The 15649-nt window shown below is 36.0% G+C and overlaps 2 protein-coding genes across 6 annotated transcripts in view; both read left to right on the top strand.

Moving 5' to 3' along the window:
- LOC106877850 (FMRFamide receptor) overlaps positions 1 to 15649 on the top strand; it is a 171332-nt gene that overhangs the window by 91183 nt on the left and 64500 nt on the right. Inside the window, exon 2 of one of the 5 annotated variants that reach the window (XM_052967100.2) lies at positions 1995 to 2112. The exons of the other annotated variants lie outside the window; for them this stretch is intronic. The gene's annotated coding sequence lies outside the window, so the exon portion shown is untranslated. The remainder of the gene's footprint in view (positions 1 to 1994; positions 2113 to 15649) is intronic. 5 annotated transcript variants of the gene reach the window in all.
- Positions 12897 to 13763, top strand: LOC149137561 (uncharacterized). The gene has a single exon (XM_089354892.1). It carries the CDS (start codon positions 12897 to 12899, stop codon positions 13761 to 13763), a length of 867 nt encoding a protein of 288 aa, XP_089211018.1.

Raw genomic sequence — 15649 nt, 5'->3', positions numbered from 1 at the left:
CATATATGTATTATATTTGTAAGTATGAAGGTGGCGCGCAGGCATAATCGTTAGCACGGCTTTATGTTCTGAGTTCAAATAACACCGAGGACAACTTAGCCTTTCATCCTTTCGAGCTCGATAAAATAAGTACCATCTGGGCACTAGGATCGATAAAATAGACTAGCCGTCACACACAAAACCTCAGGCCTTGAGCCTGTAGTAAAAACAAAAGCAAATTTTGTATGTATATCTCTTCTGTTATTTAATTATTATACATCTTCTACTGATGAAGCAGCCGGTTTCCAATAAAGATACAAGGCTCCATCTTTGGGATGTAGTTAACACAGACAAATTCACATTCGGAACTTGAGAAGAGTCTTGCATAGTTTTACTGTTTCACTCACAGATTGCACTTGTAATGTACGAATTAGCCGGTCATTTCTCTTTCTGAAAATACCAGTTTATCCAGATTCTCCTTTAAGCATTTACTAACAAAACCTTGTACTCCAATTATTATTGGTATGAATATGAATTGATAGTCTGGATATAGAAGCTGGAGGTTTCGAAGCAAATGTCCATAGATATCATCATTTTATTTGATTTTCAAAGAGATATTAATATCTGCAGAGCAGCTGACCTCTATGATGGTACATACCTTTTGCCCCTCTATACCAAACAACAATATCCGGCCTGTTATGTTTACATTTAACAGCGATTTTGATGGGAATATTGCACTAGGATCCCTTGAGTTGGTGTTTATGAATGTATTCCATAACAGAGGGATGTTCTAAGTTTATTTGAGGACAGTCTTTTTTGTGGATGGCATTGTAAATTGTTTTAGCAACAACATCGTGTCGCATAGGGAGGTAGTACCGTGACGACATTTTAGGACAGCTGCTACTCACATGCGTGATGTTTTCCACAGAAGCATGACATAGCCTACACATGCGGTTGCATCTTGGGATTACAAGAACGTCACTGTTTCTCTTGTTCACCAGGTACTTTGTGGTAATCTCCTGTTCCTGGATTGCAAACGCATAGCCCTTAAAGTGTGATGTGATGTAGTGGTCTTGTGTCCAAGAGAGGCTGCGCTTCGTGTCAATTCTACTGTCTTCTTCAAGTTTCCGGGCAACATACCCATGCATGGTCTTATTTATTTTGTATGCTGAGAGCTTTCCATCCAGATCTTTTCTGAGGTAAAAGAGCCCAGCTGTTTTGGGGTTGTATAGGAGACCATCAGGAAGAAAGTACTTCTTGAGGATCTCACTGCCAACTCGTACAATGCTGCTCACTTCACTTTTCAGCACTGCGCTTATATATTTAGTTTTGCTGCTGTTGTTTCGCAGGTGCTGCCTGAGTGATACCATACGGCAATCGAAGGCCGTCTGCACTGATCTCAGGCCTCTACCACCTTCATTTCTTCTTAGGTAGAGAGCTTGTCAACATCACTGTTTCTGTGGAAGTTCCCAGTTGTCAGGATTTAGTTGGGTGTGATATCTATGTAGTGGATTTCCTCTACGAATCAAAGAAGTATCTCAAATTTTGGGATCATCACTGGTACTGAAAATGAATTGTGGGATACTGTTTTGTTGTAATAGGAGAGTTCCGACTGTCATGTTTTCTCATGTTTTCCGAGAATATTACACCTAAGCCTGATGTAATATTCTCGGTTTAGTCTATCTTTATTCACAGTGCTTTCATATGATACATCTTCGTCTATGCTTAGGTACTTGTAACATTCTTTGTGTGGAATAGGGGAGATAGAGAGACCGTTGATGCACAGGTTTCAGGTTTGGGTGACTGACTTTTCTCGTTCTATAACCAAATATGAACATTTCTTTCGGCCAAATTCCAAGCTTATATCAGCTGAAAATGTTAATACCAGTTGTTTTTTTGGTATTGTTAACATTTTTAGCATAAATCTTTAGGTCGTCTACAAAGAAATTATGACTTACATTGATATTTCTAGCAGTTGAATATCCTAGCATGTAACCATTTGTTTTCTGCAATAGGAACGATAATGGATTCAGTGCCAAAATGAAAAGAAGTACGGAAAGACTATCTCCCTGGAATATTCCCTTTGAAATGCCTATACTATCAGAAACAATTATTCTGTTCTCAGTTGCAAGGGTAAGAATTGTTGTCCATGTCTTTGTGAGTCTCTCTATAGCAGCAATTAAGGTAGTAGGTACTTTTGCCAGATGTAGGCACTTCAACAGCCATGAATGAGAGATAGAGTTGAATGCCTTGTTATTGTCAAGCCATACCGTCACAAGGTGTCTACGTTGTTTTCTTACTTCAGACTATTAAAAGTTGTTCGGCACATCCCCACACTCCCTTCTTTCCACCAGCTTGTTCATCAGTCACAATGTTGTTCGACTCCCAATGGTCCTGGAGGAATTGGTTGAGGCAGCTTGTGTACAGTTTGTACATAATGTTTAGACAAACTATGAGGCTGTAATTTCCTGCCATCTCGGGGATTTTATTTTTGCCAACAAGATTTGTTCTTGCTGTAGCAAGCCAATCAGTCTCACCTTCCATAGTCCTTCTGAACATACAGGTCAAGTGGTTTTTATACAATGTCAGCTTCTTGTACCAATATCCAACTATTAGGTCCCTACCAGGTTCCTTCCCATTCTGCAGTTTGCCTACTGCTATAGCGAAGGTTTCTGCATTAATTTTCTGTTTTACTGTAAGTGTTGGTACAGTATTCTCTCTTAATTGTATCTAACCATGGTGCATTCAGGTTGAAATCCCTCTTTGCGTTCCAAATTTTTGACAAGAATGATTGTAAAACTTATTGGTGGGGAGCTTTCTTAATGGTAATGTTTTCTTTCCTCATCTCTCCGTATAATGCTTGTGGGTTGGAAGCAAACTTGCGATTGATACTGGCTCTTTCAAAAATTCGCTCATCGTCCTGAGTACGTGTTTTAAAGTAATTAGCATTCCCTCAAGAGATCGGTATGAAGAGTTGCCATAAAGTTTCGCAGAGTTGGCGAGGAATAAACTCATTTTCCTCCTTGCATTTGATTGTTGTAGTTAACCATCCGATATAGCGGCGCACGTTGTTGATGTTTTCTTCAAGTTTTGTTTTCCATCTAGCTTGTTTCCGTATGCATGTATGTATGTATGTATGTATGTATGTATGTACGCATGCATGTATGTATGTATGTGTGTATGGTGTGTATGTACGTATGTATGTACGTACGTATGTATGCACGTATGTATGCATGTATGTATGTGTGTGTGTGTGTGTGTGTGTGTGTGTGTGTGTGTGTGTGTGTGTGTGTGTGTGTGTGTGTGTGTGTGTGATTACAACTGTTTCTTCCATCGGTTCTTTTCAAATGGGTACGTGAAATTATAAGTAGCGGATAATCTGAAAGGCGGTGAAAAAGAGAAGCAAAACCTACATAATAAGATTAGTATAGGGGTAGAATGATAAACAGAAAAGGTTTCATTTTAAATATGGAGAGTAACTGATAAAAAAAATTTTATAAGAAGGAAAGATAGATTGAAAAAATTATAGACGGTTGTATGAGTTGTGAAAGAAACATATTAGTGAATTTTAATGCAAGGTATTGAAAGTGTATGCTAAGTACTTTGAAGTGGGTTTAACCCAGTTGTTCTTTAAGATCATTAGCAGTTATTGAAATCGTCAAGTAAGAAACTGAATTTAGTCTTGTTAAGGTATTTAGTTATGTGTAAAAGTATAGCAAAACTGTGGGAAGAGAACCGAAGTAGTATGAATAAATCAATGATAGAAGAGAATAATGTTTAAAGAATTATAGATATCTAAACAGAAAATATAAGATTTAAGTGTTCTTATAATAAAGTTAAGATTCTTATTGATATGTTTGTGTGTATGAGAACTAAGTTGAGTATTTCAAAATTAAATATAATAAATTAAATTTAATGTCAGATTAAAAATGAAGTGTTAATGTTGATATTTTCACTCGAGGGTGTGGGTGGAATCACACCGACCACTGAATGTAAATTGCAACTTTTTTATTTTAAAGAGTTAAAGAAATCAGAGAGTTGAGTCGGGGAGTCAGCGAAAGAATTTTAATATGGCGGAAATTTTCATTAAAGAACTGGAAGCGTTATGTGTAGAGTATTAAAAATTGTTGGAGTTAAAAATTTAAAAAGTGGGATAAAGGTTAAACTAAAACAAGAGATAATCATAAATTATAACGAATAGATTGAACTAAAAAGCATTATTTTACGAAATTAACTTAATAAATGGTTAGATATTTAAAATATAGAATTATAAGGTAAAACAAATATAAAATATGCTACATTTTCCCCTAGTATAACAGTTGTAGCACTAACTCTTCACGTTTACCTTGGTATTCATTTAATTTACTTCAATTTAATAATCATATAATAGCTTTTATACATCCAAGCACATAATTATCGTAATTGATTTTACGAAAGCTAAATCTTATAGTTTCTCGTCTTCAGAGACATATAACCAATTTACGTCTGTCTCACTATTTCATTTATTTATATAACTTGGATTCCTTTCGAATATTTTTATCATACTTTTAAAACTAATTAATCATTTACTCAACTAAATTTAGCTTTAGATTTCTTAATATTGCAAACATCTAATGACTTTCAACTCAGTAACTAAGTTATTCCCTGCACTTGAATTCATCATACCATTTCATTTACATCGTCTCATGGTATATAATTATGTATTTTTAAGCCCATCTGTTTTTACATACTTCAAAGGCGGTGCTCCAGCACGGCCGCAGTCAAATGACTGAAACAAGTAAATGAATAAAAGAATAAAAGAATGAGTGGTTGTGTGGTAAGTAGCTTGCTCACCAACCACATGGTTCCATGTTCAGTCCCACTGCGTGGCACCTTGAGCAAGAGTCTTCTACTATAGCCTGGGGTCGACCAAAGACTTGTGAGTGGGTTTGGTAGACGCAAACTGAAAGAAGCCTGTCGTATACATATATATATATATGTATATATATGTATTATGTATGTATGTATGTATGTATGTATGTATGTATGTATGTATGTATGTGTGTATGTATGTATGTGTGTATGTATGTGTATATATGTTTGGGTGTGTGTGTTTGACCTCCCAACATAGCTTGACAACCGATGCTGGTGCGTTTACGTCTCCGTGACATAGCGGTTCGGCAGAAGAGTTCAATAGAATAAGAACTAGGCTTACAAAGAATAATTCCTGGGGTCGATTCGCTCGACTAAAGGCGGTGATCCAGCATGGCCGCAGTCAAATGACCGAAACAAGTAAAAGACTAAAAAAATATATTTAAAAAATTTCATTTTGTAATACCGTTGAAGAAAGCTACACAAGCACTTAGCTATGAATGCATTGCATCTTATAGCAGAGACACCAGGACGCTAATGAAGTTCATAGGATTTCTTATTCACTTGTCATTCATTTAGTAATATTACTGCTCTGTACTCTACTGATACTTTGTTGTGAAGCATACGTATATTGAGTTCTACCCCCAGGTTATTAGTATCACTATCGGTATATCTCAGCGAAATAATGTGTGTGTATATATATATATATATATATATATATATATATAAAACAGTCTTACTCATACATATATATATACATATATGTATGTATGTTGTGTGGGGGGGGGGGACTATTTCTTTTACCTTTGTGCCTTTGACAAGAATATCATTAACGTAAACGGGATTTTTTTCTTTTTGTGGCGGGTGAAATTTTGATTGATTAAATTTCATTATGGAGTTGGGTTACTGCATTGCACATGAGACAGTACTCTTGGATGAATTTTCTATTCGCTTATTCTAAATTGCTTTACAAATAAATGTCTTTTTCTTAAAAAGAATGCATATTCTTAGTGTCATCCTAAGTATAGGTAAGTGCGAGTTAGATTATGCTTCACTGAGAAGAGAAAAATGATTGAAACATGTACATATTTACTACAGACCAGATTCGTACGTACCATAGATCCAACACATTCGCCACTGAATGATTCCACTCCATTTGATAAGTTTGAATGTTGGAGTTGTTCCCTTTAAATTATCGAACGCCATTAATCATTTTTTTTTTTTACAAGTATAGTTTCAATTGAGCTACTTTTTTTTGGGGGGGGGGGTCACGACACTAAGTTTACTTTCTCTCAGGTATATGCATGTACGCGTATAAACAGTGGGGTACATATATATATATATATATATATATATATATATATATATATATATATATATATATATATATATATATATATATATATATAGGGGGGGAGAGAGAGAGAGAGAGAGAGAGAGATCTTTTTATTATAGCCACACAGGGCTAAATACAGAAAATGGACAAATTACAATGTAGAGCTTTTCTTGGGGGGGGGGATAATTTCGATCAAAAGGGATCGCGGAAAAAAAAGGGGGGATTTCGATCAAAAGGGATCGCGGGAAAAAAAGGGGGGCGATCAATAGGGATTGTGTATCACAGTCAATGTAAACAAATGGGGAACAGATTAGGTTTATCCGTGGAGAGAAAAGCCTACGGAAAAGACCACGGTCACTTCAGGCTTCTTTTTTTAAAGGTACATGAAAGTAAGTACCTTCTCTCTTTTTGTCTCTTTTTGTTACAAGTCTATGCTTAAAATGGTGTCGTCTTTCATTCTTACCATTCTTGCCACATTTACCCATTTTTTATTGAAACTTTCATTCGACAACACTTTCCTCTCTTTCCTCATCCTCCTTTTCAAGTGGTACTTGAAAAAGTTGATGAGGGACTGACCAGAGAGGAAAGTGTTTGTTTGTAGACCTTTCAAACGCGTCCACCACACACATTCTTTCGCCATAGCTATCAGTGTTACGTAAACCGTTTTTCCTTCCCGTTTAAAGGAAGGTGGCGGAACAATATTCACGATAGGCTCGGCTGATAAGTGGGCTCGTCCCACACGCAACAACAGCCGTTCGAAGAAGGTCCACAGCTCTGAAATATCTGGACACTGCACGAGTGCGTGCAGAACGGTTTCGTCGCTCTGACCGCATCTCGGGCAGATCGGTCCGGTGGTTTTCGAACCGTGTCTGTAGATCTTCTCTCGAACTGGTAGTGCGTCCCGATAGCATTGCCAAGCCAGGGATCTCTGGAAATTAGATAGACAGACAGACAGTCAAGTAAATACTTCGATACACAGATAGATAGATAGCTAGATAGATAGATAGATAGATAGATAGATAGATAGATAGATAGATAGATAGATAGATAGATAGATAGGTAGGTAGGTAGGTAGGTAGGTAGGTATGTAGGTAGGTAGGTAGATAGATAGATAGATAGATAGATAGATAGATAGATAGAAAGGTGAGCAGATTGGTATCTAGTTATTTGATATAAAGTATTGGTTACGTTGCCAGGTAAGTAAATAGGTAAGATGGAATTTAAGTAGCTTGGGCCATATGCTCTTGTGTATGTATAAATGTAAGTAGGTAGGTTGTATAGACAAATAATATGGATGAAACATGAGATAAGTCGGGTGAGTGAATGAGTGAGGGTAGAGAGTGGGATCGGGGTGTTACTGTGTGGATGTAAGGTCAAAATAGGTGAGTAAGGGAATGTGAAAATGAAGTTTGTAAGTATGTGAGTAATATTGTTACTGTATTTTATCATCAATATTTCTTATTTACACAGCCTTTGTAGTTACACACATGCGCACTGACATGCATATATATATCATACATATATGCATATGCGTATATATACATATATATACACATATATGTATACATATATATAATTGTGTGTGTGTGTGCACAATGTATGTATACGTGTATGCGTACAAAGAGGCATACACTCAAGTGATATATTTACAGATACGTGCACACATGCCCATGTACGTAGATACAAACATAAAATAGCATATACCTATATATATGCACACAGACATACATACGTATACGCAGGTATATTGATAATGAGAAATATCTACTTCGTGAAGCATGATTATTCTGTTCAGTTCAGTTACTTCGATTGAAATGAAATTACTCGGGCTGACGCCGAATTGAAGGACGAAATTCGTTTTTACTTATATGCTATTGCTGAAATAAAACATGGATTTTCTGGTGAGCATGATTATGTTGGATTCTTCTTCAGTGATTGGTAAGAACTGGTGGTGAAAAGAAGTGCTTTTAGAAGTACAATCCTCCGCTATAGAGGGTATTAGTCGCTAATGCCGAATTGTGTGAAATTTGTATGTTGTATGGTCTTGGACCATGTGTTGAATAAGTTGGTGTTTTTCCATGATGGAAAATGAGTGATGTTCTTCATTATGGAGATGATTCAATCTAGGATATTTTGTCTACTTTTTTTAGATAGGGATTCTTAATCTCGTATGAAGATAGCTGTGGGTGTTGCATTTATGATTTTACTGGTAAAGATGGGTTTTTAAGATTAACATTTCCTCAATGTCTTCGATGTTAAAGAATGTGGCTATGTTTTGCTTCTGACTTGTCCATTCGATTGTTTTTCATAAGTATTTTGCAAGGAGTAGGAGAGAGACCTATAACGTGTAAATGGGTTGATTTCTTCTAACCACTGTATTGTTTTTAATCTCAGGTGTATTTCTACTATATATATATATATATATATATATATATATATATATATATATATATATATATATATATGTATATATATATATACGACGGGCTTCTTTCAGTTTCTATCTACCAAATCCACTCATAGGGATTTGGTCGGCCCAAGGTGCCACAAAGTTGGATGGACTGAACCCGGAACTATACGGGTGGAAAGCAAGCTTCTCATCATACAGACACGCCTGCATATATATATATATATATATATATATATATATATATATATATATGTATATATATATATATATATATATATATATATATATATATGCACGGCCAAACCACTGAAGGTTTTTCATTACTCGGGGAGGATTCTAGGGGGGGGGGCAAATTTTAGCCCTTCCCCGTATAGGGGGCTGTAGCACCCTACTTCCGATTTTTTTTTTTCAGCGGATTCCAATGTTTTCGATGCAAAATACCATGTTTACAAAATTTTTAAATTTTCCCCTCCCCAAAAACTTTAGATATTTAACTTCTTTTAAAATTTTCTTTTTCAATCTACGTGGAAAAATACGGAGATTAAGAATACGGAAAAAAAATTTTATTTCAAATTTTCTATGAAAACCTCTAAAACTGATCCATTCACCCCTCCGCCTCCGCATCTCATTGTCTAAAACTGAAAATGTACCACTAAAGCTAACAGCTCAATATCTGAAAAAATTTTGTGTTGTGTGTGCGCGCGCACAATTGCTACAGTTTATGCGAATGAACAGAGAAAATAAACAGAAATATATTGTACATACCTGTCGTATACGTCGGTTTTGTTTTTTTCGCTTTAAAGGTAAGCGATTCTGATAGAAGCAAACACGATATTGAATAAGTCTCCGTTAAACGTCTACGACCTCACCTTTTATTTTTAAATAAAGATAAATGCTTTTTATTTGTGATAATGAACAAGGAGTTTAGTCCTTACCGCCAAAATTAATTTCTCGTGCAAAAGATAGGGTCGCATTTTTTCTCTTTTTCAATATTTAATTTGAAGAGAGAATATGTTGCTACCAAAAAGGTTAAAACTTTACGAAATTGATCGATCTGTCACTGAACCAGGATTTTAATTGCATTTGATACACACTTTGCTATCATTTATATGGAGAATTACAAACATGGCATATAAAGGTAACTTATTTTAATAGAATTTTTAGGAGTACATTTCCGTAAATGTTTTTCTTGCACACTAACCCCCACTGGAATTACTATAATGTAAAACTTGAAATTCGATGTTACACACAACTTATGCAATTTTCAGAAGAAAAAGAAACAGTAAGGTTTCTAAATAACGAAAGATCTTCATACGGACACACGCCCGGTGAAAACTCTTATTACATTGATATAAGTCATTCATTTGGCAATATACGCTGCAGGATATCTTTCAATATACGCTGCAAGATATATACGCTGCAGGATATGTTTCAATTTATACGATAAACTTTATAAATTTTAAAGTTCAATATTCCCGTGACATAAGTTTCAGATATCGATATGAGTTTTTCAAATAATTGTTCGTGGAATGTACCTAATAAAATTAGCTAGAGTCCTCTCGATATTTCATATTTAAATCCGATGTGACTATTTCTACTTGAATAGGAATTAGAAAATGTTATATCGTGACAAACTTCCAATACGTATTTTGGATATTTTTGGAACAACTCGCCTTATAAACACTTGATATTTCACATTTAAATCCGATGTGAGTATTTATTCTTGGATATGGGTTGAAAAATATTATATGCTGATAACTTACATTACCTATTTTTTAATTTTCTTGGAGCAACTCGACTTATTAACACTGGATATTTCTATTAGAGATTTAAAAATATTGTATGCTGATAACTAACATTACATACTAGCCGGCAAAGGACGTGGCGACGCCTCCTCTCCTAGAGGGGGACTGCAGCCCCTTTCTATACCCTTCCCTACACCCTTCTCAATTATACCACCGAGTAAAGGGGAAGGGGTTGAGAAACCTCTCCCCCTACCCTTCCAACCTCCACCTTCCCCTCTCCCGAGCATCCCCCTTAACTCTCCTATTACTCACCCTCCATAAAGTTCTAAAGGTCGTACATGTACATATTAGACATTGGAAAGGGTTAGAAGCGATGTCATACATCCTACGCGAGCCAAGCTAACTTAATTTCTCTTGAAAAAGACAGGGTGGCATTTTCTCTCTTTTTCAATATTTAATTTGAAGAGAGAATATGTTGTTACCAAAAACGTTAAAACTTTAGTAACTTGATCGATCTGTCACTGAACTAGGATTTTAATTTCATTTGATACACACTTTGCTATAATTTATATGGAGAATTGCAACAGCAACACAAGCTACCCTGTCAATGATCTCAAAATGTATGTGTTTCCAAAAATTGCACAAAACTTTAGTAACAGTCCATGGCTATGTGAGCGAGCCATCTTAGCTCCACGTAATGAGGCTGTCAACAAAATTAACTAGGATCTCTTGCAGCTGTTGCCAAGACAAGAGTAGTCTTTCAAATCCATAGACACTGTCATTGATCTGGACCAAGCTGTAGTTTTTCCAACTGAGTTCCTGAACTCTCTACAGTTATCTGGGATTCCACCTCACAACTTAACACTTCAAAAAGGGGCCCCAATCATGCTACTCAGGAATCTGGATCCCCCTTGCTTGTGCAATAGCACCAGACTGATGGCGAAAGCGAGGCGACCCCATGTCCTAGAGGCATCAATTATAAGGGTAAGGATGTCTTCATTCAACGGAGCCCGTTAATTCCATCTGATCTCCCCTTTGAATTTAAACGGCTCCAGTTCCCATTGAAACTAAGTTTTGCTATGTCAATAAACAAATCTCAAGGACAATCTCTCAAGGTTGTTGGACTTAACCTTGCTTCTCTCATAGGCAATTATATGTAGAATGTTTGCGAGTTGAAAGTCCCAAAACTCTTTTTATTTGTACCCCAATTAAAGGACATACTGAAAACATTGTATATTTAGAAGATCTACAAAATTAAACTGTGGATGATTTCAGGATTTGTTTTAATAACTCTGTTTATACTCAGGTCATCTGATGGAATTTTTCTGAAAATATATTTTTTAACAGAGTAAATATATTTATTTCCTTTAATATTCTTTAAACAACCGAGCAACGCCGGGTACTTAGGCTAGTATATGTATATTTGCAGATATATAGACAGGAAAAGAAGTGGGGAGAAAAGGGAAATGAGAAAGGAAGAGGGAAAGTAAATGAAGGTATAGATAAGTAGGGAGAGAGGAAGGGAATAAATAGTCACGTAAGTAGATTGACAGAAAAATAGTCTAACAGAAGGACATACAAAAAGACGAGTGGATTGAGGAAGGAAGGAAGGAAGGAAGGAAGGAAGGAAGAAAGGAAGGAAGGAAGGAAGGAAGGAAGGGACAGACGGACGGGCGGGCGGATGGATGGATGGATAGATGGATGGATATGTTTGGTTGCTGGACAGATAGACGACGGGACAAAGTTCTCAAAATTCATGGTGATGCAAACCCACACAAACATCTGTAATTAATAACCACTAAACGTACATTATTTGGACATTCAGTAATTATCTTGTGTGTTTCTTAGAACCCATTTTACTAACTTATTTGAAGAAGCAAAGCAAAAAGATATCATGTCATGATAATCTGTAATGATAAAATATTAGTTGGTTTTGTCATTGAATGTTTATGCCAATAAAAACATTTACTCAGTCAGAATCCTGTCTGTTTTTTCTCGTAGTATCAACTTATCGATCGCCTCTTTAATTCATTTACATAGAATAATTGCTTGTTTACGTGTTTCATAATGTGATTCTGACCTACCATCAAATATATGAAGGTTTACTTGCAATATATGCACTATCAAACACAAAAATACACTGACAAATGCACTCTCAAATGTGTGTGTGTGTGTGCATGTATATGTATGTATGTATGTATGTATGTATGTATGTACGTATGTAAGTACTATGTATGTGATTATTATGGCTTTCTATGAAGATATCAGGTCGGTTATGATGTCTATCCTAAATGCAGACAATATCCTCCTTCTTGGCGATTTCAATGCTCGTGTTGGATGCGATTACGAGACCTGGGATGCACTAGGGAGTCATGGTTTGAGCAAAATAAACGCTAATAGTCTCCGTCTTCTTCAGCTCTGTACTGAACTTGATCTCATCATCTGCAACACTGCTTTTCATCAGAAGGATATCCATAAAACTACCTGAACGCACCCAAGATCCAAACAAGGGCATATTCTTGATTACCTTATCACCAGGAAACGAAATCTTCCAGATGCTTGCACTGTCCGAGTCATGCGAGGTGCAGAATGTAGAACTGACCAAATGCTCATACGTAGTAAAGTGAAACTCCGCATCATACGTAGAATAAGATCTGGAGGAATAAAAATCCCTAAACGTATTGATGTGTTGAAATTAAGGGACTCTAATGTGCAGGCGAATGTTAGAAATGCTATTGGAGAAGCGGAATTTGATGGAACTTGGGCTCAGTTTAAGACCACTATTTACAATGTTGGAGCTAAGGTTCTTGGACTCAGAAACAGAAAACATCGGGACTGGTTTAATGAAAACGATCTACAGATCAATAAACTTCTTGAAGATAAAATTAAGTTGCACCAAAAATACTTCGGTGCCCCAGATGAGGATAAAAAGCCCTTACCGCAGTCTCTCAAAAGGATAAAATCACCACTCCAAAGAAAGATACGACAGATGAAAAGCAAATGGTGGTCAGATATTTCTGAAGGAATCCAGAAAGAGTATAACAGTAAAGACCTGATATCAGTATATCACTTGATCGGACAAGTGTTTGGTGCTCGGTCTTCATTTGTGGTACCACTCAAGTCTAAAGATAGCTGCTTTCTCTTCAAGGATCATGAGGGTATCATGAAACATTGGACTGAGCACTTCACTGATCTCTTTTTTAATCCATCAGTTATTGATGAAAATGTCATCAGTAATCTTCCCCAAACAGATATCATTCATGAGATGATGGGACATCCAACTATAGAGGAGATTAAAAAGACAATCAAAGAATTAAATACAGGGAAGGCGCCAGGTCTTGACGGTATTCCTGTTGAAATTCTCCTCCACGGAGGTAATAGGCTTGCTGTAGAGATCCACTATTTAATATCAGACATTTGGTTGGGTGCTCCTGTTCCCTAGGACTGGGTTGATGCCATTTTAATTTCATTGTTCAAAGGAAAAGGATCCAAATCCGAGTGTGACAATTACAGAGAATGACGGTACAGACAACGTGGAATCACTGTAGTGATTTGCAATCAATTAAATCGTCTCAGATATTTGATTACACAAAATGCTTAGCTGTATTTTGCCTATCTCTACCTTCTGGGTTCAAATTCTGCTGAGGTCGATGAAATCGACTTACCACTTTCCCCTAAGCCTGGGGTCAGTGTAATCGACTTACATCCTCCTCATAATTTCGCACCTTGTATCTATAGTAGTCGGCTTAGTCGTCCAGGAGGTGCCAAGCTGGCAGAATCGTTAGCACGCTAGACAAAGTGCTTAGCGGTATTTCGTCCGTTTTCACGTTCTGAATTCAAATTCCGCCGAAGTCGACTTTGCTTTTCGTCCTTTCGTAATCGATGGAAGAAGTACTAGCTGAGGACTTGGATCGATGTAATCAACTAGAACTTTCTTCTCTAACATTTCATGACTTGTGCCTATAGTAGAAAGGATTATTAGCCGTCTAGATGTATATATAATATACCATGTAGTAATATAAACAATATATATTTAAGCAACATTGAGAAATTCCGAATACCTGAAGCATGTAAAACTATTGTAATTGAAAGCCTCCACTGTGACGACTCAGATGACTCAGGTGGCTCAAACGATGTCAAGTGCAGTTGGTTTCTGGTCATTTCAACCTCTGTTGTGTGACTGGTTTTATAGCTGGTTGCTCTGGAAAGTGGATTCAATTTATCTATTCAAAGAAAATACGTGCACGAAAATTTCTTGGACTTTCTGAACCTTTGCACGAACCTTCTGAGTTCAGGATGCGGTCATCCTCGGCCACGAGTTGATTTCCACCATGCATATACGTATAGGAATAAATGCATAGTTAGATATGCATGTACGCACACACACACACACACACACACACACACACACACACACACACACACACACATGTGCATGTATAAATATATATATATATATATATATATATATATATATACATATATACATGTATATATATATATATATATATATATATATATATATATATATATATATATATATACATACATACATACACATATATATATAGATACATACATTTTCCACCTTGTTTCCCATTTATATGCTTACTGTATACATATATATATATATATATATATATATATATATATATATATATATATATATACATACATATATATTATCTATTACGGTCACAATGCATGTTTTAAAGCGCTACTAATAGTTACATATGTTGAGAGAACTCAAACATATCCATCAGGCGCAAACCACATATCACAAAGAACTAAAGAAATTGAATAATAGAAGAAACGCGAAATAAACTGAGAAGGCAGCATATAGAAAACGCAGACAGTAAACAATTGTAGACGAAAAACGGAAAATAATAGAAAGTAAAATGTCAAAAATAAAAAGTAAAAGGTGAAAAGATAAAAGAGCTATCCTCCTTACACCTTAAATGATAAGGCTGGAAATATTTCAAGTCAGTCAGGAATAGGCGGAAGTTTCCAATTCTTCAGAGTATATTTATATATATGCATGCAACCACTGAAAATTTTTGACCTGGAGTTCAGCCAAACAAATTCTACATTTATTCGATCCATTCACATAAGGTATAGATTTCTCGGTTACTTTCCACTTAATCACATACGGTGTTTCGTTAACTTTCAAAGTCTATACGTAGCTAACCAACTTAGTAGATTTAGTTCTGTCCCTATATAAAATTAAATAAAATAGAGTCAATAAGAAGTAGTACGGTTAGACAGCTATTTAATAAACACCACACTTGTTTCGATACAACAGAGATCCACATATATACAGGATTTAAA

Source organism: Octopus bimaculoides, chromosome 1 (genome assembly GCF_046866305.1).
Source record: "Octopus bimaculoides isolate indiv1 chromosome 1, ASM4686630v1, whole genome shotgun sequence".
Lineage (NCBI taxonomy): Eukaryota > Metazoa > Mollusca > Cephalopoda > Octopoda > Octopodidae > Octopus > Octopus bimaculoides.
Note: the sequence above shows the minus strand (reverse complement) of the source record. Positions and strands in the feature narration are given on the sequence as shown.